The sequence below is a fragment of the Metarhizium acridum genome, assembly GCF_019434415.1.
Source record: "Metarhizium acridum strain ARSEF 324 chromosome Unknown scaffold_31, whole genome shotgun sequence".
Taxonomy (NCBI): Eukaryota; Fungi; Ascomycota; class Sordariomycetes; order Hypocreales; family Clavicipitaceae; genus Metarhizium; species Metarhizium acridum.
In genome coordinates, this window is record NW_027094018.1 from 710,159 (window position 1) to 730,704 (window position 20,546).

The 20,546-nt window shown below is 52.0% G+C and overlaps 6 protein-coding genes across 6 annotated transcripts; 3 read left to right on the forward strand and 3 right to left on the reverse strand.

Annotated features, from left to right (window-relative positions):
• The first annotated feature begins 68 nt into the window (after window positions 1–68).
• Window positions 69–5,885, forward strand: J3458_005049 (uncharacterized protein). Its single transcript, XM_066118577.1, has 4 exons — window positions 69–413; window positions 496–2,594; window positions 2,654–4,122; window positions 4,203–5,885. The coding sequence occupies exons 1-4, from the start codon at window positions 144–146 to the stop codon at window positions 5,225–5,227; spliced, it is 4,863 nt and encodes a 1,620-aa protein (XP_065976097.1). The 5' UTR covers window positions 69–143; the 3' UTR covers window positions 5,228–5,885.
• On the reverse strand, window positions 5,713–10,748 carry J3458_005050 (uncharacterized protein). Its single transcript, XM_066118578.1, has 4 exons — window positions 9,775–10,748; window positions 6,821–9,654; window positions 6,573–6,746; window positions 5,713–6,505 (listed from the first exon to the last, which is right to left on the reverse strand). The coding sequence occupies exons 1-4, from the start codon at window positions 9,848–9,850 to the stop codon at window positions 6,377–6,379; spliced, it is 3,213 nt and encodes a 1,070-aa protein (XP_065976098.1). The 5' UTR covers window positions 9,851–10,748; the 3' UTR covers window positions 5,713–6,376.
• Window positions 10,749–11,298: 550 nt separating this feature from the next.
• On the reverse strand, window positions 11,299–12,627 carry J3458_005051 (uncharacterized protein). Its single transcript, XM_007808398.2, has one exon. It carries the CDS (start codon window positions 12,253–12,255, stop codon window positions 11,464–11,466), a length of 792 nt encoding a protein of 263 aa, XP_007806589.2. The 5' UTR covers window positions 12,256–12,627; the 3' UTR covers window positions 11,299–11,463.
• A 294-nt stretch (window positions 12,628–12,921) lies between these two features.
• Window positions 12,922–13,983, reverse strand: J3458_005052 (uncharacterized protein). Its single transcript, XM_066118579.1, has 2 exons — window positions 13,598–13,983; window positions 12,922–13,527 (listed from the first exon to the last, which is right to left on the reverse strand). The coding sequence occupies exons 1-2, from the start codon at window positions 13,781–13,783 to the stop codon at window positions 13,099–13,101; spliced, it is 615 nt and encodes a 204-aa protein (XP_065976099.1). The 5' UTR covers window positions 13,784–13,983; the 3' UTR covers window positions 12,922–13,098.
• A 440-nt stretch (window positions 13,984–14,423) lies between these two features.
• J3458_005053 (uncharacterized protein) lies at window positions 14,424–14,892 on the forward strand (the record flags this gene model as incomplete). Its single annotated transcript, XM_007808396.2, has 3 exons — window positions 14,424–14,435; window positions 14,497–14,542; window positions 14,606–14,892. 3 exons carry the CDS (start codon window positions 14,424–14,426, stop codon window positions 14,890–14,892), a joined length of 345 nt encoding a protein of 114 aa, XP_007806587.2.
• A 2,988-nt stretch (window positions 14,893–17,880) lies between these two features.
• Window positions 17,881–18,923, forward strand: J3458_005054 (uncharacterized protein; the record flags this gene model as incomplete). Its single annotated transcript, XM_066118580.1, has 2 exons — window positions 17,881–18,416; window positions 18,518–18,923. The coding sequence occupies 2 exons, from the start codon at window positions 17,881–17,883 to the stop codon at window positions 18,921–18,923; spliced, it is 942 nt and encodes a 313-aa protein (XP_065976100.1).
• Window positions 18,924–20,546: the final 1,623 nt, after the last annotated feature.

Consider the following 20,546-nt stretch of genomic DNA (forward strand, 5'->3'; position numbering starts at 1 on the left):
TGATGACCAAAGGCGATGCCTCTCCAAGCTATACCTCGAGCTCCTACAACATCTACTGTCGCATCCGACAATCTCCATGTTTCCGCAATCCGCATCCGCATCGCCACAAAATCTCCATCTCTAGCCCGTGAATTTCTCTCGTCATGAAGCGCGGACCGCGGGGCTTTGGTTCGTCGACTGGCGGGGGTGGCTTTGGCTTCGGGGGCCCTGTGTCTTGGACATCTCTGTCATATCTTGCGGAACCTCCATCCTTTGCCGCCGTGTCGGACCCCAATGTCATCGTGTCGCTGAAGAATGTCCTCAAGAAGGATAGCATTACGAAAGCCAAAGGCCTAGAAGATCTTGTCCAACATGCGCAATCGCATCCGTTTGAGCAGGATGGTGGGGTTGAAGAAGCCCTGCTAGACATATGGGTATGTCCGAATCCTTTGAGAGCCCAATGACGCCAATTCTGTCGGAGAGAAAGAATTCGCCATCCTAACAATCATGCCGCAGAGACAAATATATGCTCGCACTTCTGTAGACAACTCCAGGCGCGTACGGGAGCTGTCCCATATCCTACAGTCAGAACTTTTACGTTCGGCCCGCAAGCGCATGGAACGCCATGTGCCGAAGATTGTTGGCCCATGGCTTGCAGGACTCTATGACCGCGATCGAGTTGTGGCAAGGGCTGCTAGCGACGGACTTGCATCATTTCTTACCACACCCGAGAAAATGAGGGCGTTCTGGGTTAAATGCCAGTCGCAGATTTTAGAATTCGCTATCGAAGCTATTCGGGAAACCCAAGATACCCTCAGCGACGAGCGGTCCACGACTGTCGAGGATGCCGAGGCCAAATACTTTAGGGTTGTGACGTCAAGTTTGTCCTTGGTCTTGGGCTTGCTTCAAAAGGTTGACGATGCAGGCGTGCAAAAGTTTGCAGAAAAATACGACGAGTACTTCAGCGAAGAAGCGGTTTGGAAGAGCATTACTTTCAAAGACTCGGCAGTTAGAAGGACTGTCTGTCAGTTGCTGTTTGCGTGCCTGGATCGTCAGCTTCCGTACGGCGCGACTACCAAGGCGAAACAGGCATTTGTCACCGGAGGGCTAAAAACTAGCCAAGCAGGGTCAGCGCTCGAATATGTCAGGGCTTTGACAAAACTGTCGCAGAAAGATCCCGCTTTTTGGGTGTCAGGCCCGGTGGACAAGAAGTCACCCATTACACGCCTGCAATCCTTCATTTCTAAAGGTTCACAAGGTAGCCCGCCGAATTTCTGGGAAGTTCTTGACCAACTTATTGCCATTATTCCAGTGGATGCCCTTGGACTCGAGACTGCATCCAAACTGTTGGCGTCGGTAAAGGCAGGAATCACAAACCGAGAGGAGCCTCGAACAAACACGTCGTACTCATGGAAGTGTTTCGCCGACATTGCCAAGCGATCAATTGAACAACTGCCTGACGAGGATAAACTGTCATTTGCGCAAGAGCACCTGTTCCCCCTTTTCGAACAATTCCTATTGTCGACTTCGGAAACCAACACAATACCAACTGGGCCAAATGCCATGTCCATATTTGTCGAACTTCACCTGGCAGTGATTCAGTCATCGCCTAATCTCATTGATGCCTCAGCTCAAGAATGGGAACGGCTAGGGACCATCTTATGCACCAACATCTCAGGTTCCCTACCAGAAGTGTCCAAAGACTACAAGACTTCCCAAATAAGAATCGGAGAACAGGGGCGGCGGTGGTTCGGTCTTGTTGGTGAGATATTTGCCAAATTGAAAGACTCTAGGCCAACTCTGCCTGACCAGACTACTGGTCCTTCCAACCGAGTGATTACGCAGTGCACTACGCTGCTAGAGAGCCGCAATATGAAACCCTTCGGTGCAGCACAAATCATAGAGTACGCGCTGAGCACATCACAGCATTTGTTTTCCGGTGACAATGGGCGGAACTTGGCCTCCTTTTTCCTTGCAGTGGCAGAGGATGGATTGGGCATGTTAGTCGAAACCGCCTCAGCAAGATATTTGTTGTCTGCCCTTGGTATATTTGGTCTAATAGAAGGTCAAACACAGACGTATGAGGAAATCTGGCGAGCGTGGGTCGCTGAGATACTGAGGCTCAACATTAGCCAGAGAGTACGGAATGCCGCCCTTACAGGCCTGATCTCTCAAGAACAGGCCTCTTCCTTGGCCGCAGAAGACATGGCTCTGCAGGTTATGTTCTACAATCAGGCCCTGGAAGCCTTGAATGGGGAATCTGATGCGTTGGATTTGCTTGATGCGGCTTGTGTACATCAAGCGCTTAGTGACCATACGGGTCGAAAGCTGGTATCGGAACTGGTGAACCGGTTGTCAAAGCAGACATCCCAGCTGGAACTGATCCTTCGGATGCTTGAAACAATTGCCAAATCCAAGGCACAACTGTTTTCCGAAGAGCCGATTCACACTGAACTCGTTGCTCAGCTCCTTTCATTATCAGAGATCAACGACTTGAATGTATCTCCAAAAGTCGCCGCAATTCGTTCTATTTTGGACGGCCAAGCCCAAGGCAAATTGCGCGTCGTGGATATCATCCAGTCTAGCCTCGAAAAAGCCGGACCTCAATCTCTCGGGTAAATTACTGGTCCCAACTATTGTCCCTGTCTTTGGGAAATGCTGACAATTCCTCTAGTATCCGCACCCTAGTGTCACAGGCAAAGACCGCAGTGGAAAGTAATGCGACTTCCTGGGAAAGTATATTACCCAGCACCAATACTTGGATGGGTCACTTCGCATCATTACTAGATGCGCCCATCAACCCGTCCTTGTCAATAACAAGCAGTATTGGCGGAATGGTTTGTTTGCCCCAGTCAGGGAGTACTAAAAACGCGGCTCTGCGTTTGCCTCGCGACCGCGATGGCCGATCTATTCCCGCAAGAATGGCCCTGTACACTTGTGAACTGCTCAAGAACGATTTTGAGGGTCTTCAACTTCCACGAGAGTTCCAAGTTGAGCTTCTGTATCTCCTAGGTCTTTCAACCCAGATAGCTTCCGACCAAATTACGACAATGAGCCGCAATGGCTTGTGGCTGTCACTTGATTCGACAGACACGCTTTCTGAAGCTGAGGGGATGATCTCATCGTCACGGCATTTAATCCACGGCATTGTCTCCAAGGCAAATGATTGGCAATCAGCTGCTGGCCTCGACAGCAGTCCGTCCTCCATCGTCCGAGGGCTCATGGACCTCGCAATGAAAGAATCCAGAGAGTTTTCCTCTCGGGGTGTCTACAGCGCGAGGCTGTTGAGCGAGCTCGTCCAAGCACTCACTGAAATTCATGGGATGCCGAGCTCAGTGGAGGAGCAATGCTTGAAATTGGACAATCTGAAAGCAAAGCCTGACAGTGCTCTGCTTGCCGCAGGTCTAATCAGTGGTCTTGGGGAAGCGGCACAGTCCTCCAAGGCAGTAAGCAACTTTTGTAACAGGCTAGTGAGCGACGTCGCAGGAAACACGCCGGGCCACGAAAAGACGGAGCTCACCTTGGCGCTTTTGGCAATTACCGCTCAAATTTACGAAACTGGGGAGCTTCCCGTGGCTAATAACCGAATCGTGTTTGCGGTCAGACAGGTGGCTTCGTGGTTAGACGATCCCACTGAACTTGGCGCGAGTATAAGTGCTTCCATCTGCCGTGCTCTCAACGCACTTTTGCCATGCATGAAGGACGTTTACGGATCTTATTGGGAGACAACATTGCAGTTCTGTACAAGCCTTTGGGGTCGAGCCACAGATGCTAATCTTGACGATGTTCTCCCGGCCATTCACGCCTCCCTCAAGTTGATCAAGACTCTAGAAAGCATAGCGGAGCCAAATGACGACCTTGAAGACGCGCTGCGAGAGTTCGCCCCTGCAAAGTCCACGGGATTGGTTGGGCTGCTCAGGATAGGCCCGGGGGCTAAGTCGCAGCCACTCGAGATTGTCAATGGAATCATTTGCCGTGAAACGGAAAAGATTCCCGTCAGCAGAATACCTGAACCCGAAGCGCTTTTCAGTTTGGTTGCCTCCGAATCGAGAGATATCCAAACAGCCTCGTTTAACCTCCTTCATCGAAAGATTCCCGCTGATCAAGAGCAAAAGTCTATTGAAGTGCTCCTGGACAAGACTGGTATGTATCGCACGTACAGTTACATACACGAATATGGAAGAAAAGGAGAGAAATCGTGATGGCAACTAACACTGTGACAGACGCCCGGTTACCCGATGAACTTCTCTCCCTTTTTCTCGATCCACCAACCTTGGAGAAGTTTTCAGACGAGGCGCTCTCACTGTTCCCGTCTTCAATACGTGGCTACTTGCTATCGTGGAAACTAGTGTTTGACGCGTACTCATCGTCGTCATTCAAGATTCGAAATGACTTTACTGAACATTTGAAGGCAGAGGACTTGATTGGCCCCCTGCTGGACTTTATGTTTGATGTTTTGGGCCACTCAGCTGCTCATCCACTTAACCTCGACAAAGAAAATATTGGTCCTGCGCAGATTTGTGACTATGACATTAAATTAGCAGAGGCGGAGAGCGGGGAGCAGAGCTTACACTGGCTACTCATCCATCTGTACTACCTCACTCTCAAGTTCATCCCTGGTCTGTTCAGAATGTGGTACATCAGCTGTCGCTCGAAACAAACCCGAATCGCCGTAGAGTCGTGGACCACGAAGTACTTGTCCCCGATCATCATCGGCGAGACCCTGGACGGGGTGCAGCTTTGGGCGGACCAACAAGAACCACCGGGAATTGACGAGCAGGAACTCCTAGTCAAGGTGTCAAAGCCGGCCAAGGAAGTCACGGCGGGATACGAAGTGGACGAGTCGCAGGCAGCCATTGTCATCAAGATCCCACCCAGTTACCCCATCGAGAGCGTGACTGTCTCGAGCCTTACCCGCGTGGCAGTCAACGAGCGCAAGTGGCAAAGCTGGATCATGACCACCCAGGGCGTCATTACATTCTCCAACGGCAGCATCATAGATGGCCTCCAGGTGTTCAAGCGCAACATTGTCGGCGCGCTCAAGGGCCAGAGCGAATGCGCAATCTGCTACAGCATCATCTCCACGGATAAGCGTATGCCCGATAAGAAGTGCAGTACGTGCAAGAACCTGTTCCACAGGACCTGCCTGTACAAGTGGTTCCAGACGAGTAGCCAGAATACCTGCCCACTGTGCAGAAACCCGATTGATTACTTGGGGGCGGATACGGCCAAGCGGAGGCAGGGTTAGCGCTTGTATCGTAGCTAAGTGATGCAGAGTTGATGACGTTGTAGACAGAAAAACTGGTGTAAGATGATGCATATTTTCGGCGTGGGCTGTGAAACAGTCGCTTGAGGTTGTTGGGCAAAGTGCTCATGCTGTCTGAGAGCAGTCTTTTTGTTGTCAGAGCCTCAACAATCCTGGGTTAGGCGATTCACCAGTTGGCGGCTACGCCGGGTTTATCAAGTGGTAGAACTACAGTCAGAGGCAATAAGTATTTGACCAGATCTTGCACTTTGCTATCACGCTTGGTCATGGCAAAACCGAACAGCACGAGTCACCGCAGCGGCTACCCAGTGTGTAACGCATCGCCGCTTGTATATGGGAACAATTGCCCACTTTAGACATGTGTTCGCGACCACTTAGTCGGGGGTGAACCTGAGAGGACTGTAAGATAATTTGGGAATCAATTTTCAAACTAGGGACCGACACATCGTAACCATCCTGCCGCACAACGACGACAATAATCCCGCCCCGGGGGTTAACGATCTCTCCTGAGGTCACTGAAGTAAACTTGGACATGCTGGCTGTTGACTCCATTTGAACTAGCAGAGCACTGCGTACGGGGTTGTCCCCCGACTGTAACTTTCAACGATCGTCGCCCCTTGGGAGTTACAGTCCCTTGCGACCCCTTAGCTTGGCCACCTTTTAGGAATTCATGCAGACGTGGACTTGTCAGATACAAGGCCGGACCATTCCAACCCGCTCTGGGAATGTAATCTTTCCAAAGATGGCATTCTCTATTTCGGACAGTATAGTTGGCAACTAGCTTACTTTGAGCCGCCTACGTCAAAGGAACATTCGACTAAACGATACGCGGAAAATCATCGCCGCTGACTTCGCTTGAATTACCTACTAGGCGACTCGCTTTGGCAAGCGCTCGAAATCTAAAAGGCGTCCTTGTCGGCTGGTTGGCTAATTGTGCGTTGAATGAAACACAGAAATAGATGTACCATGCATGGAACAACAGAAGCATAATTTTGCCACAGACAGGAATTATTACAGACAAGTCACGGCACGTCTCTCCAATCCGTCATAAGTGTAGCAAAACGCATAAGATTCATCGTACTCGGCAACTATAATTAAATACTTAAGCTAAAACTACATAGTCAAAGGGAGTTATTTCTTATCCTTCTTCCCGGTCAAAGCACTCGTCACACTACCCAAGCCAAGACCTTCAAGCACCCTGTTAAGACCAAGCGTACCAAGCAAATTATCAACCAATCCACCAAGTCCCAAACCGCCCAACTAAAAAAATGGAGTTAGCCAGCTGCCGCTTCAGTACACGGCCAGATAAAAAAGCAAAAGCACTTACCAGACGGCCAACAAGGCTTAGAACGCCATTGAGGAGAAGACCAACTGCCGCGATAATCTGGAACAGCGGCTCCGAGAGAAGGCCCCAAAGAGGGTTCAACTCCTTCTTGGCGTGAGGCATACCTTCAATCTTGCGCTTCGCATTGTCAATGGTTTGGGTAACGTCACCGGTGAGCTGAGAGAAAAACACGTCTTAGTATCACATGCGCCGGACTGTATATATACTCCTGCGAGAAACATGGGACTCACCTCTTTGAGAACCTCGGCAAGATGATGCTCCTCGGGGGTCGCTTCCTTTGTCGAAGCCTTGTGTTTGGCTTGCCTCTGGATACGGCCGTCGGGATCCAGACCCCGGATGGCGCCGTTGGTTTCGGTAAGGATTTTGCTCCCTTCTTCGATGAGGGGCCTCACCTCTCTGACGAGCTGTTCCTCGTCAAGCTCCTCCTTTGGCGTGCGCTCCGCCCTGTCGACCTTGTCGGTAATCATCCTGAGGATGGGCCTGATCTTTTCGAGAGACTGCTCAATGGAGGCGGCGATCAGGCCAGCGAGCTTCCTGTCCTTTTCGGCCTGCTCTCGCTTCTCCCTGTCCTCAGCAGACTCCTCGGGCTCGGGCGGAATGTCCTCGAGGAGACTGACGTGACCAATGGTCATGCCCTTGGAATTGACAACGTCCCCGTCATCGTCAATCTCCTTTCCGGAGCAAATGTTGAGGTCGCCGCTGGTCAGCTTGCCAATGATGTTGCCGTCCTCGTCGACGACGTTGCCCTCGCGGTTGACTCTGCGTCCGGCCAGGGGATCCTTCTTCTTCTCGGGTTCTTCCCACCGCTCCGCCTTGCCCAGGACGTTGCCGTTCTTGTCGACGACATCGCCGTCTTCGTCCACGGGCCGGCCGTACAGGACCTTGCCGTCGCCGCTCGTGAGCCGGCCCACCACCTCGCCGGACGGCGTGACCACCGTTCCGTCCCTGGCGACGGTGCAGCCGGAGAGTTCTGCGAATGGTCCCTCGCGGGATCCCTCGCGCTCCGACTCGGGGACCAGCTCGGCGCGCCCTATCTTGTCTCCCGACTCGCTCATGATGTTGCCCTCTTTGTCGCACATGCGGCCCACAAGAGCCTTGACATTGCCCTCGACGACGCGGCCAAAGATTTGGCCATGAGCGTCTACAACGTTGCCGGCTTTGTTGACTCTCTTTCCGGCCAGGGACGACATGTCGATGACCTCGGGGGGCACTTCCTCTGGTTCGTCCCAGGGTTTGGCCCTGCCGATGACGTTGCCGCGACGGTCGAGAATGTCGCCGTCCTCGTCGACGCGGCTGCCCTTCATGCGCTTGGGGTCTCCTTCAATCACTTCGCCAACCTGCCGGCCCTCGGACATGACGCGTCCGTCGCCTTCAACAACGGCGTCTGGGAAGTTCTCGAACGGCGCGAATTCTTTGGCTGCTTCATCTCGGTCAGCGTCGGCGATGGGCTCCGCCTTGCCGATGACCTTGCCGGAGTCGTTCCAGATTTGCCCTTCTTCATCGGCAGCCCTGCCAATCAACTGTTTGGGGTCGCCGTCAACGAGTCTTCCGATAATGTCCCCCTTGTCATTGACCAAGTTCCCGACTTTGTTGACCTTGGTGCCTTTGAGTACCGTAAAGTCCAATGGTTTTTCGGCTGTCTCTCCGGCTTCCTCTGCGCCTTCTTCGACCTTGTCAGTGACCTCATCCTTGCCCTCGCCGAGAGTTTCTTTGCTAGTCTCGGTTTCGGCTAACTCGTTCTCGCCCAGTTGACCCTCTTCAACCCTGCCCTCGTCGAGGGCTTCTTTGCTAGGCTCGGTTTCGTCCAACTTGTCTTCACCTAATTTGTCCTCGCCTAGTTGACCCTCTTCAACCTTACCAGCGGCTTCATCTTGGGCCTCACCGACGGTGTCTTCACCCAGCTTATCCTCGCTAAGTTGACCTTTGTCCTCGGCGATGGTTTCTTCGCCAGGCTTAGTTTCTTCTTCTAACTTGTCTTCACCTAGTTTGTCTTTGCCGAGCTGGCCTTCTTCAGCCTTGCCAGTGACCTCATCCTTCCCCTCACCCAGAGTGTCTTCGCCAGGCTTGGTTTCTCCTCCCAACTTTTCCTCACTCAGTGCATCCCCGCCGAGTTGACCTTGTTCACCTTGTTCACCCTTGCTGGCGACCTCATCCTTGGCCTCACCTAGAGTGTCTTCACCAGGCTTGGTTTCTTCCAACTTCTCTTGATCCAAGTTGTCGTCCCCGCCAAGCTGGCCCTCTCCACGCTTAAGTTCAGCTGCTTTGTCTTGATCAAGCTTGTCACCGCCCGCGACACCCTCGACTTCCTCGGGGGCCTTTTGTCCTTCCGGAGCAGCTTCTTCAACTGTCTCCTTTGAAGACTCAGGAATACCCCCTGTGTCTTGCTCAGAAATAGGTCTCGGGCTCTGGACGGCCAAGGAGCCACCTTGTTCTCCGGCCTCCTTTCCAGTCTCACCCAGAGCAGGCTCTGCAGCACCCTTGTCCCCGGCAGCAGACGTCTCTGCCTCTCCTTCCTTCTGCTCTTGGGATTTCAACCCTTCTGTCCCGGCGGCGGCACCGACGTCCTCCTGGGTAGGCTTGTCCTTATCCTCCATTTGAACGGGCGCGGGTATCTGGTCTTCGCCGCCAGCAGACTCCTTGGCCCCCTCGACGCCCTTGACATGCTCGCCCGTCTTGTCCGCCTCGGCCTTTTGGCCCTGGGTAAACTTGTTATAGGCGCCTTGCAAGTTTTGGCCATAGGACACGGCGTTGCGGATGCTGTCGCCGTACTGCATGGCCGACTTGGCCTTGCCCAGAACATTCCAGCCGCCGCCCTCCTTTTTCTCGGGGGCCTGTGCCGGGACTTGTGTCGGGGTGTAGTTGTCGTCAATGTGAACGTTGGCTTGGCTCTCGCCCTGGTCTGAGATGACGTCTCCCTTCTCGGTCACTGCATCCCCGACCAGCTTTTCGTGGTCCTTGACGTCCAAGACGGTTCCTATCACCTTGCCTGTCTTGTCGATGATCTCTCCCTTTTCATTGACCATGCCGGCCACGGTTCGAGGGACTGACTCGGGGGTACCAGTGTCTGCAGCACCCAATGCGGTTAGATCCAGGGTAATCAACACTGAAGTTATCAAAAGAGCAGCTCGCATCTATTACCAACTGCAATGTATTGATGGTTCAACGGGCGGCATGCACGACGCACCTTCTTTTTGCTGCTTGTCTCCCTCGGTCCCAGATCCGACTGGGTTAAGGGACGATAGTGGTTTGGTGACTGGCATTATGCAAGTCCAAAAAATTGCCTGTTACGGAATTAAACTATGGCGATGTCTTGGACATGTTGTGCCGATCCAGCCCCTTCATCTCCAGCTATGGGGCGACTTTATACGTGGTATAAAGCCATTTTCGTAATCAAGTTTTTTTCCCTTGTCCCTGTCCAAATTTGTCAACGTCAGCAATGTGTGTTGACAGGCTCTCGTGCTGTTGTTGAGGTCGTTTGTGAAGCGCATGAAAGTGACACTCCGCCATGCATACGTCACTTTCTGGCGATCACCCGGGATGGAAATAGATGTTTGCACATCGTGACGCAATTGCTATGGGGACTAGGTCAGGAACACGGCCGTGAGAAAGGGCAGGTGGATGAGGCTGGTGCGCGGTCTCTGGGGACCAGGGAATTGTGGCTGAACGAGGCATTGCCAGTGCCTTGTTTTTGACTCTTGGTCTATTCAAAGACAAAGGCCACAGAGCCGAGAACGATGCAACCATTGCACGTGGAGGTTGTCGAGTTGTGTCTCATGGAGACGGGAAACGGTGGGCCGTTGGAATCTAAGTTTCGGCGTGGCTTTCTGTCGAGGGTGGGCATAGCCAAACTCTTCCTTGCTTCTTCGTCCATGAACGGCTTGTGGTTTCCCATCTGGCGTAAACGCGAGTGATCGAGGTGATTCTTGAACTGAACCCGGTGTGGATGCAGTAGCCAGGATCCTCGAGAAGATGAACATGCTTGCCAGCCGCGTCGGCGAATGCGTTGTTGATGGTGCTGCACGCGATCCGAACTAGTGACGCCTCTGAGGTAACAGAGAAGTCTCTGCTTGAGCACACATCAAGCCGAACTGTGGCGAAGAGGTTGGGAAGCTGACGTGTGGCCCAGTCCATCCCGTCTGTTGATGATGCTCTCGTCGCTGTCTGCGGCCGTGACACATTTTACTGTCAATTGATAAAGAGAGAAAGCGGAGCCCGCAACTACCAGGATAGTTCTCCACTTTTGGTAGTGTAGCGGCCAGCCCTATCCCCTCTGGTGTGTTAAGGCTCCAATCGAGTATCTGCAGGGATATATACCTAATAAGAAGCTAAAATTAAAAAGGTATATTTTACTTACTATAATATTAAGTTAATTATAAGTGTACTTAAAAGATAATATTTTATAAATTATTATATTTAACTTAATATAGTTTTAACGCGATTAATAGGTTACCTTAAGGTTACTTGTTATTAGTATGTGTATTATAGAGCTTATAACCCTACTAAAGCCTTAATATACTAGAGGGAATACGCCGTAGATAAAACTACTAGTAGATTATAAATATTATCCCCTCTAGTGTGTTAAGGCTCTAGTAGGGTTACGAGCTCTATAATACACATGCTAATAGTAGGTAACCTTAAGGTAACCCGTTAATTACGTTAAAATTATATTAAGTTAAATGTAATAATTTATAAAATATTATCTTTTAAGTACACTTATAATTAACTTAATATTATAATAAGTAAAATATACCTTTTTAATTTTAGCTTCTTATTAGGTATATATCCCTGCAGATACTCGATTGGAGCCTTAACACACCAGAGGGGATGGTAAACTCGGATGGGAAATTGTGAATTGAGAATTACATTCATGCCATCATTCCCCCTCGTGGTGGCGATTGAAGACCGTAGGAATCTTGATGATCAGCTGGATGCCATCGTGCGTAGACTTGACGTCCAGGTAAATATCCGACGGGCTTGGAGTCGCCGTCCGACGAGGCACATCGTCAGTCGCTCCTTCTGTTGACCTTTCCTGTGACTGCTGCTGTCCGCCATCAACATTGCTTGGGCCCGGGCCTCTCTCTCGCTCTCTGCATCTCGCACAGCCTTCCGTCTTGCTCTCCTTGGAGTGGTCCTTCATCCTGCCCACAACGGCGCCATGGTGGTCGTAGATGTTGCCCGTGTGGTCAATCTTCAGTCTCTTGTTGATGTGGTCCTCTGCTGGCGTTGACGAGTCCATGTGGTTCTCGGACACATGCCCTGCCACGTCTCCGCTGCTATCACGAACTATGCCGTCGCCGGACACACATCTCCCAACCATGGACGGCAGGTCGCCTTCCACGCGGCCTAGGACTGTCCCGTCCCAGTCGAGGATGTTGCCGAACTCATCCACGCACTTGCCCTCGAGCCCGCGCACCAGGACAGCCGGGTCGTGGGTAGAGGACATGTCTGTCGTGATTTTGGGAATCTGTATGGGTTTGTTCTGTGCATCTGGGGGACTCTTGGCTAGTCTCAGGGGGTTGGAGGAGCGGCTGTCTTGCCCTGATTCGGGCAACGGTTCAGGAGAATCTGTCTGCGGCGTCGATGTGCCCGTCATCTTCTCCTCGGGGCCCTGGTGAAGCATCCCCGGGGTAGGCAAAGGGGAGTAGATGGGACCAGTGTCAGCCATTTCTATTCGTTCGCAGGAACTTTCGGATGCCAAGTGATCATGTCCGAGAGAGAGAGAAAGTTATGGGGGGGGGAATTTCTCCAGTCATGGCCTTTGGATTGATTTTTTTTCCATGATATCCGCCGCCCGAGGCTCCGGGAGGCTTTTCTCGCATCCAGCAGCGGTCCACGGTCACGGCGACTACTTTGACGACAGGAGCAGGTGCGTAAAGAAGGCCAGGATTGAAATGCACCCCGATGCCTCGAGCATCTCGGCTCCATAGAATCCACAGCGAAAAGCGGGATATTGTGGCATCTTGGCGGCCGCCATCGAGGAAACCATGGTCGAATCGGAATTAGGCACAAAGACGGCAACCCGGAGCTTTTGGCCCGCTTCGCCCCCATGATATCTGGGATAGATGCGCAAGGGCTGGTTGCTCCAGATCCAGCAAATAGCCACGCTTTCTATTCTCGTATATCCCTCAAGTGGCCAAAACCAGCACGAGCTGCATATTTCAGTCCGACTGACTGGGCGCCAAACTTGTTCGACCCACCCGCCTTCTTGGACATCAACGCCGTCAAGTCGAACACTTGCGTCAAGGTTACGTTTTGATATTGCGTATACTGCCGGCCGAGTTGGTAGAATATAGTTGTCTATGAACTAGTATACGCTACTATGCGGTGATGCGCATGATACACCCGATGTGTTGAAATGCCTTCCGCCTCCCACTATACCACAGTATAGTTGATATTCGGTTCTACTTGTATTGACGGAACCAATGTTACAAAATATACGGTGAGTCACGATACTATTTAAATCTCCATGCGCATCCCCATACTCGGCACTTTGCGCTCAAAGCCGTAATCAATCCTCTCCATCTCGTATGTAGGAACTCTCCATTCCCAGTACCGGCTTTCGATGAAGCATGACAGATCCCGCGGGTCCTTGTTGCTCGCTGCCGCCATCTGTCTCCGGATCCCAGTATAATATCCACCTCTCCACACCATTATGTTCCTGTTTCCTTGCCACAAACCCCCCAGCGGTCCCATCCAAGGTGAGAAACCGCTCGTCCTCGCTCCAGCCCCATGGGCCTACAATGTGGCCTACAGTGTCCTTCCGGGCGCCGTACTCCAATGCGCGCGTGTCCCGGTTGACGTAGATCCAGTTGAGCATGGGCGGCTCGTCCTGGATGCTGCTCACCAGCCCGAGGTGCTGCTCCTCGCCGGGATACTTGAAGTGAAAGCCGCAGAATTTGTGGCCGTGGACATTCTGCCCCGGAAACTCGAGCACCAGCTGTGTCAAAATGTTAGCCAAACCAAATTTCATTCAAAATGGCTGCCGATACGCGGGCCGTGGCACTCGCCTTGCCGTCTTTTAGGAAACAGGTTGCCGTTGCATCGCTCAACGGGCTCTCTCCGACAAACGACGCTTCCAGATTAATCTTTTCTTGCTCTTTGGAAGCAGCGTTTTGTCGCTTCTGCGCACTCACAGCCTCACCGACGCCCGTAATGGTAGGTATCGAGGTGATGGTAAGGAGCCCAATGACCATGGTCGTCGTGGTGGTGTTGTGTTTCGTATCCAAACAAACCAACAGGAACTTGGGCTTGCAATATTGAGAGCGTGTGGGGGAGCCATGACGTCTCTTTAGGAGGTTTTATTCCTGCTTCCAGACAATCCCCTTATTCCATATTCAGCATCGATGCCCGTTCCGCACTTCGCTATCCCGTACTCTCCGCCACGTCTTCCGCCACCCCTCCCCCCGTCATGTCGTCGATCGATCCGGGGCTAGGCTGTCTCTAACCGTCAAGGCGGACATGTTGTCATCGGGCTGGTTGTCAAACAAGGAAGTGCGTCATTTGCCCCAGCCACGATCCCCCCGGTCCCACTCGTACCAAACTATCAACTTTGGCAATGTGCTCAAACAGGTTTACACAGCCGTATAATATACCAGGTTGCTGTAACAGCCGTAGAATATAGTACCCTCATGCCATGATATGACATCACATCCAGCCACCCATCTTGTTTCGACGAAGTTGATAAAAGAACCCATGAGAGAGAAAACCCCGAACTGGATATTCACATGGTCCTATTTTCAAATACTCACACCCAACAATCACTTTTCATACATTTCACACTACCAATACTTGTAGTCAGCCTCGGAAGCAACATCTAACAGGAACCACTTCATCATGGCTGTGAATGTAGGTCTTGCGCTGCCTAACCCTCGACTTCACCATCTACCATGTGCTGACGATACCGTAGGAACCAACAATGCTGAAGGAAAAGGAGCGCAATCAGCCAGGCAGCGGTTCGTTCCACACACGGACAAGACATTCCCCGCAGAGGCATGGCTAACACGGGCACCCTTTAGAGTCCGAGAATGAAAACCAAGAAGACGACACTGGCCCGCACGTCAGCAACGAGAGCACTGCGGAGGAGGAGCAGGAGCAGAGTCTACAGCCAGCACGGCCTACCAAACCGGCGACAAGGAAGCGCAAGCGTCCTGTCAATGACCCCTGGGAGGAGGAAGACAGGCAGAACCAGATGATTGCACGGCAGCAGCGCCAGCAGCAACAGATGCCCGCGCCCATGCCCCAGCAGCAAATGATGGCTGCGCCGAAGGACGAAAAGGAAGAACCCGCTGAAGCTGCGTCTTGACTTGAACTTGGACGTGGAGATTGAACTGCGTGCCAAGATCCACGGCGACGTCACCCTTGCCTTGCTGTAAGTACTGTCCAAATGGTGCCTTTTGAGGATGTACCTTGGAGAACTGACTCGGGGCTTAGTGATATGGGTTAGTGAGGGATGAGTATGTTTGAAGGACTGGGCTAGATTTGAAATACCCATGTTGGATTTGTAACTTGATATGAGTTATGGTTTATGAGAATATTGAGACGTTTGCCTTGGGAAGTATATACACGGTACTATTTCTTTTCAAGAGTTGTCCGCTGAAATCCTGATGCCCGTACGTGCCGTGCCCCGGGAGAGTACAGCGTAAGCCTGCTTTTCATCAATCTCCGGCCGTAGCATACACGGATCTGATTGAAGTAGAGGGCAATATACTTGACCTTGACACTGTGTTTATAGAAGCATGTGGCTCAAGTGCTGTCACGCGGAAATGGCCCAATTCAAAGGTTACACAAGGGCTACGGTCCCGAGACCTAGGGTAAGGTCCCTCACCGACTTCTTGTATTTAAAGAGGTCTTTGGTCAACGAGGCCTTGAGGAAGAACCAAGGACCTTTGATACCAAAGACTGTTATTAGATGATTTGAGCTAACTTGCTCCAAGCCCTCTATGAGCCCTTGTCACAGCTACACACACCTAAGATATCATGTATATATACGCTGTCAGAGGTCCCCGGTCCCTAGATGATTCAAACCAAGGACCTTTAAACGCAAGGACAATTATTAGATTAGATTTGAAGCTATTCACAAGCCCTGAGTCGATGCCGTGTCACAAGTGCGGTTTGCAATCACCTTTTTGCCTGGCAAGGATCGGCTGGTCAGACGGCAGTTGAAAGTTTAGTCGGGCCGAAATATTACGATGCCTTGGAAACCAGAAAGTAAACGCGGTCATCATCTCCTTGAGCACAGTTCCCGCATTTACCTTTTATTCGTACAGGATCGGTCAGCGACACCGCGCTTAACTGAGGGTGAGGCGCACTATCAAAATGCCTCGGAATTCGGGAACTGGGAATTTCACGCGGTTGTGGGCTCGAACCAAGGGGTTGAAAATCATCATTTACAGTGCACTCCGTATGATGCAGCAACCCTCGGGAAAGTGGGAGTGTACAACTCTCTGGCTCTTTCTGCTATTCTTGGTGAGTTTGGCACGTTCATGGTTGGGATTATAACGTGATGAGCATTCATTTGCCACAGCCGGAGGACATGTTTTTAAGCGTATCGTCTCGGGCTTATAATCGCCACGGCTGCCGAATCTCACAATATTGAGGAGAGGTTTACATTATTCTGTTTTTCTCCTCCTACTGGAAGACAAGACTTACAAGATGAATCAAAATGCCTGTGGTCAAGGCGGGAGTAGTCAAGACAGCCGCTGTTACCGTTGGTCACCGCCGAGAAGTTGCTCGAAGAAAATAAATGGTGCGATGACCCTATTGCAGAGACTCTACAATGGCTCGGTAATGCAATATCATCCATTCAAGAGGCTGTCTGATGTCCCTTGCGGGATGACATTCGACCAAGACAAACGTAAGAGGACAGTCAAATGGAGGCTGGCCTCGAACAGGTTACCGGATGGAGCAAAATACCGACCTTATCCCTCCGTGATTCAACGCCTATTTTCTTTATATGTATAAAAAGGAAAATGTAATAAATAGAGTGCGCTTATGTGAGGCATTGTAATCAGGTCTGTGGTAGGAATGAAGGATACAACGTGGAGGGTGTAAGAGGCAGATGCTGGCACTGTGGCCATTTGAGATGACTTGGTGACTTGGGGATGCACCACATTTCGGGTCGCACGCAGGCGGCAGCCATAATTTAGCAATCCAGAATCTGGCCTATGATTCATGTCATACAAGAAAAGGAGACGCCAGACAAGATGCACCGCTTGTATGAAAATTGAACGTTGCCCTAGATACCCACTTTGATCAATGACGGATCTGGCGATGGAAATGAAAAGTGTCTTGGAGGGACTTGCATACCAGTCGGCGAAGCAGATGCGGCACCTGGCTATCGCGCTTGATATACTCATATATAAACTAAGCGGGTTTGCCCACTTGGTTGCCAACGGTCTGGCAGTACATTTGACAACGAAATTTCCACTTCGAATGGACTGACGAATGGAGCCAGACACGGTTGATCATTGCCGTCTCTGACGGGGTCCCCGTGACTGCAAGGGGCTTTTCTCGGTTTCTTCGTATTGGCGCCAACACATGCCACCCGAAGGCCCTCGATGATCAATTGTGCCACTAGGCAGGGCTGAGAAAGGGCTGTGATCTTTGAGAAGTTGCCCCGATGGGCGAAATCCCATGTCCGCCCGTAGGGCAGACGGCCCGCCTTTTCACAATTACAACTAACTACATATGTAGTTTACGGAGTACCCGCGACAGCAATGCCAGGACGCAGGAGCAAACAACCAGTCTGCATGCTGGATGTGCGCCCATTTCCATCTCCAATCACTTTGACTCATGCTTCAGCCGTAGACCAGGTCATATGAAATGATACCGCCGAAATGCAACCACAGGCTAATCAGCCCCTCACCTCACCGGCAGATCCTCCGAAGATCTTGCCCTGCTGAGGTGATGGCTCCCGCATGGGTGTCGACGATTCTATTCATCCGCCTTACGCTTGAGCCTCATACAGACGGGCACAGTTTTTTTTTTTTTTTTTTCCATGTTATTGGGAGAGCACTGCGATGGCAACTCGCTCACTTGAGGCTGTCTTGTCCTTCCACGGGCCCAGTCAAATCCGCCAGTGAGTTTGGAGGGTTATTCTCAAGTCCCTGATCATCTCACTCGTCAAGCTCTCTTTTTTTTGTGTGTGTGTGTGTGTGAATTCCTGCCATGAGCCGTCTCACCCCCTCCTCTCGGCAGTCATTTAGCAATTCGAAAGTCTCTCATCTCCCGATTCTTCTCATCCACGACGAAAACGCAAAGCAAAGGCGCAAGAAAGACTGGGCAATCACCAATGGCGAGCCGCAACCCCTTTGAGAACAACGACCATCGGGACCCCGACGCTCACGCCCCCGAGGCCGTCGACATGCTGTCGCCAATGACACCACTGTCAAACCTCGAGAGCGAGCTGCAGACCAAGTACCAGTCCGCGCGCAGCTCGGAGCGACAGCCGCCGCCGCAGAGGCCTGCCGACTCCGAGAAGGAGGTCGTCAGCCTCGAGCACGACAGCGCCCTCAAGCACGTTGTCCCGCTGGAACTGACATCAGAGTATCCCGAGACGGCAACCGTCGTGACCCCCCCGACGCCCCGGACCATGGACGCCGACACCCTAAAGGTCAGGTCAATGTCGGACGCCGCGCCCGAGGCGCTGCCCCCGGGAGGCGAGGGCGGCGGCGCAAACAAGGACCAGCGCATTCTGGGAATGAGCAGGAAGGCGTTCCTGATACTCATCGCCGTCGTCATCATCATCGTCGCGGCCGCCGTGGGCGGTGGCGTGGGTGGCGCCGTTGCGTCGACAAAGAAGTCGGACGCCACTCCCGCAACAAGCAGGTGAGAATGTCCATGTTTCTTCCTTTTTTGACCCTTTACCACAGGTACAAACTACGGGAAGTAGGTGCTGAAGCTAACGGGAAACTTTGCCTCACTGTCAGCTCATCCTCAAGCACGCCCACGTCATCCACGGCAACGACGTCGGGCGCGGCGCCCTCGCAGACGGTCCAGTTCCTCAACAACCAGACCTGGCCGCAGGGCTATGATTTCGCTTTCCAGGGCTACTCGCGGCCCAACTTCACGGGGGCGGCGACGCAGATCCTCACCGGCGACGGGGGCGCCAACACGGGCAGGGACTTTGACTTTGACGTCCACAGCTACATCTGGGTGCCCAACATTGGCAACTGCTGCGTCAACTTTTGCGCCAACAGCACCAAGCAGGGCTACATTGGGTATAAATGCACCCCTCTGAGGAAGAATGAGTCGTCCGAGGCGGTGGCGCGGGCGTTTGTCTGGTGTGACAACACGCACAGCGATGCCATTGCCGAGTCCAAGGGGTGCTCATAACACGGCGTTGTTTCTTTATTCTTTTTTTTTCTTGTTCGCCAATTTTTCCTTGTCTTTGTTCAATGTGGCCTGGGGGCGCCGGGAGGATGCTTTGGTCCAACTTGCTGGGAAGGGGGATTTTTTGGGTCTGGGAGAGATTGGAAGAACATGGTCTCTGTTTTCCAAGGTCTTGCGCTATATATACTTTTTAATGCAAATACTACTTCTTCTGTTACGCCTGGTTGCCGAAACCAACGTTCTTGCCATTATTATTTTGTGTGCTTCTCTCTGTCGTTCCCTGGGAGTAGGATACGTGGGTTCTGGTTCGGTTTTGCTTATAGGGTCATGAATGGTAGACGTTGCATCGACGGGGTTTGTTCATATTTCCTTCCCTTTCCTTTTATATAAATGGAAACACGATGATGGGGCCTTTTGGTTTCTATTCTAACCCTCCAGCGTCAGGTTTGTGATAGTTTCTGGCCCATTCGCACCCAGTTCGCACTGCACATCACCATGGCTCGCTTACAACGCAGACACTTGACAGCAGTAAACAGTCTGGTGGTAACCGGAGCATTGGGATTCGCTCTTGCTCGATATGGGGTTGCCCACACGAGCTGAAACGGTCTAGCTTCGCCGAGTTGCTGTGCATGACGGCGGGATGCAGGCGGCTGCATTCTTACGCTCCAAATATAGTAAAACAGAACGCACGGTATCGAATGTGCCATGGGCAAAGGGAGGCGTTGCACGACATGGTCCACAGATGAGCTTAAATGGCTGCGTGGAAACCGCATTGGGAAGAATTTGCCAGTTTCAGAATGGTTTTGTTGGATTGGTCGCGGTGAGGTTTTTGAAGCAGCTCTTCAACGACCTACTAGGAAAACTGTCAGACCCGTGTGAAAACAGATGACTTTGGATGTTCTCTTTTCACATGGAAAAGTCATAATGTTTAGCATGGCCGTCATGGAGCCGTAGCAAGCATCGCTCGTCGGATGCTTCAGACGTTGTCCGAGCCAACCATGGTCTTTTTCATAATGGCCACTGACTCCTAGAGTGCGGCGAGTACGCACTCGCTAGTTTGAGGCCCTCTGTTACGGTCGGGTGCGTGGACTCGCAAAAAGCAGGAGAGTCTATACGAAAAAGACGGAAGCGTGACGTAGTGAGGGCCGAGCTGCCGTGTTGGATATTTTATCCACGGGCCAGCAGTCGCGAATTGGGACACGCGAGCGATAACCGCATAGATTTGTGGGCGCCGCATATAGCAATACAATTTCGACCAGAGAGAGTGCTGAACTGCTAGTGGAAGATGCTTGTTCGTCTCCATGGGTTTCGTTTGTCTTTCTATATCAGGATGACCAAAGACGTTTTCGGATGACGTGGTCGGTTGCAAGTTTGGTGCGCAGGCGCGGGATAAAAAGACTATTAGCTGACATGTGTCGCGACTGGTGCAATAACGGCTGTGCGCTGAGACGGTTTTGGCACCGTTTTGGAGCTTGACAGTCGAAGACGTGGTTCTGTCGTGTTCCCACACAAGGTGTATGCGGTCATGAAGCGAAAAGTCCAACGTCCCTTGACTGCCAACACACGAGTCGGCTGTCTGCCAGTGGCCTTGAGCGGCCACGGAATCGACAGGCTCATCCACGTCAA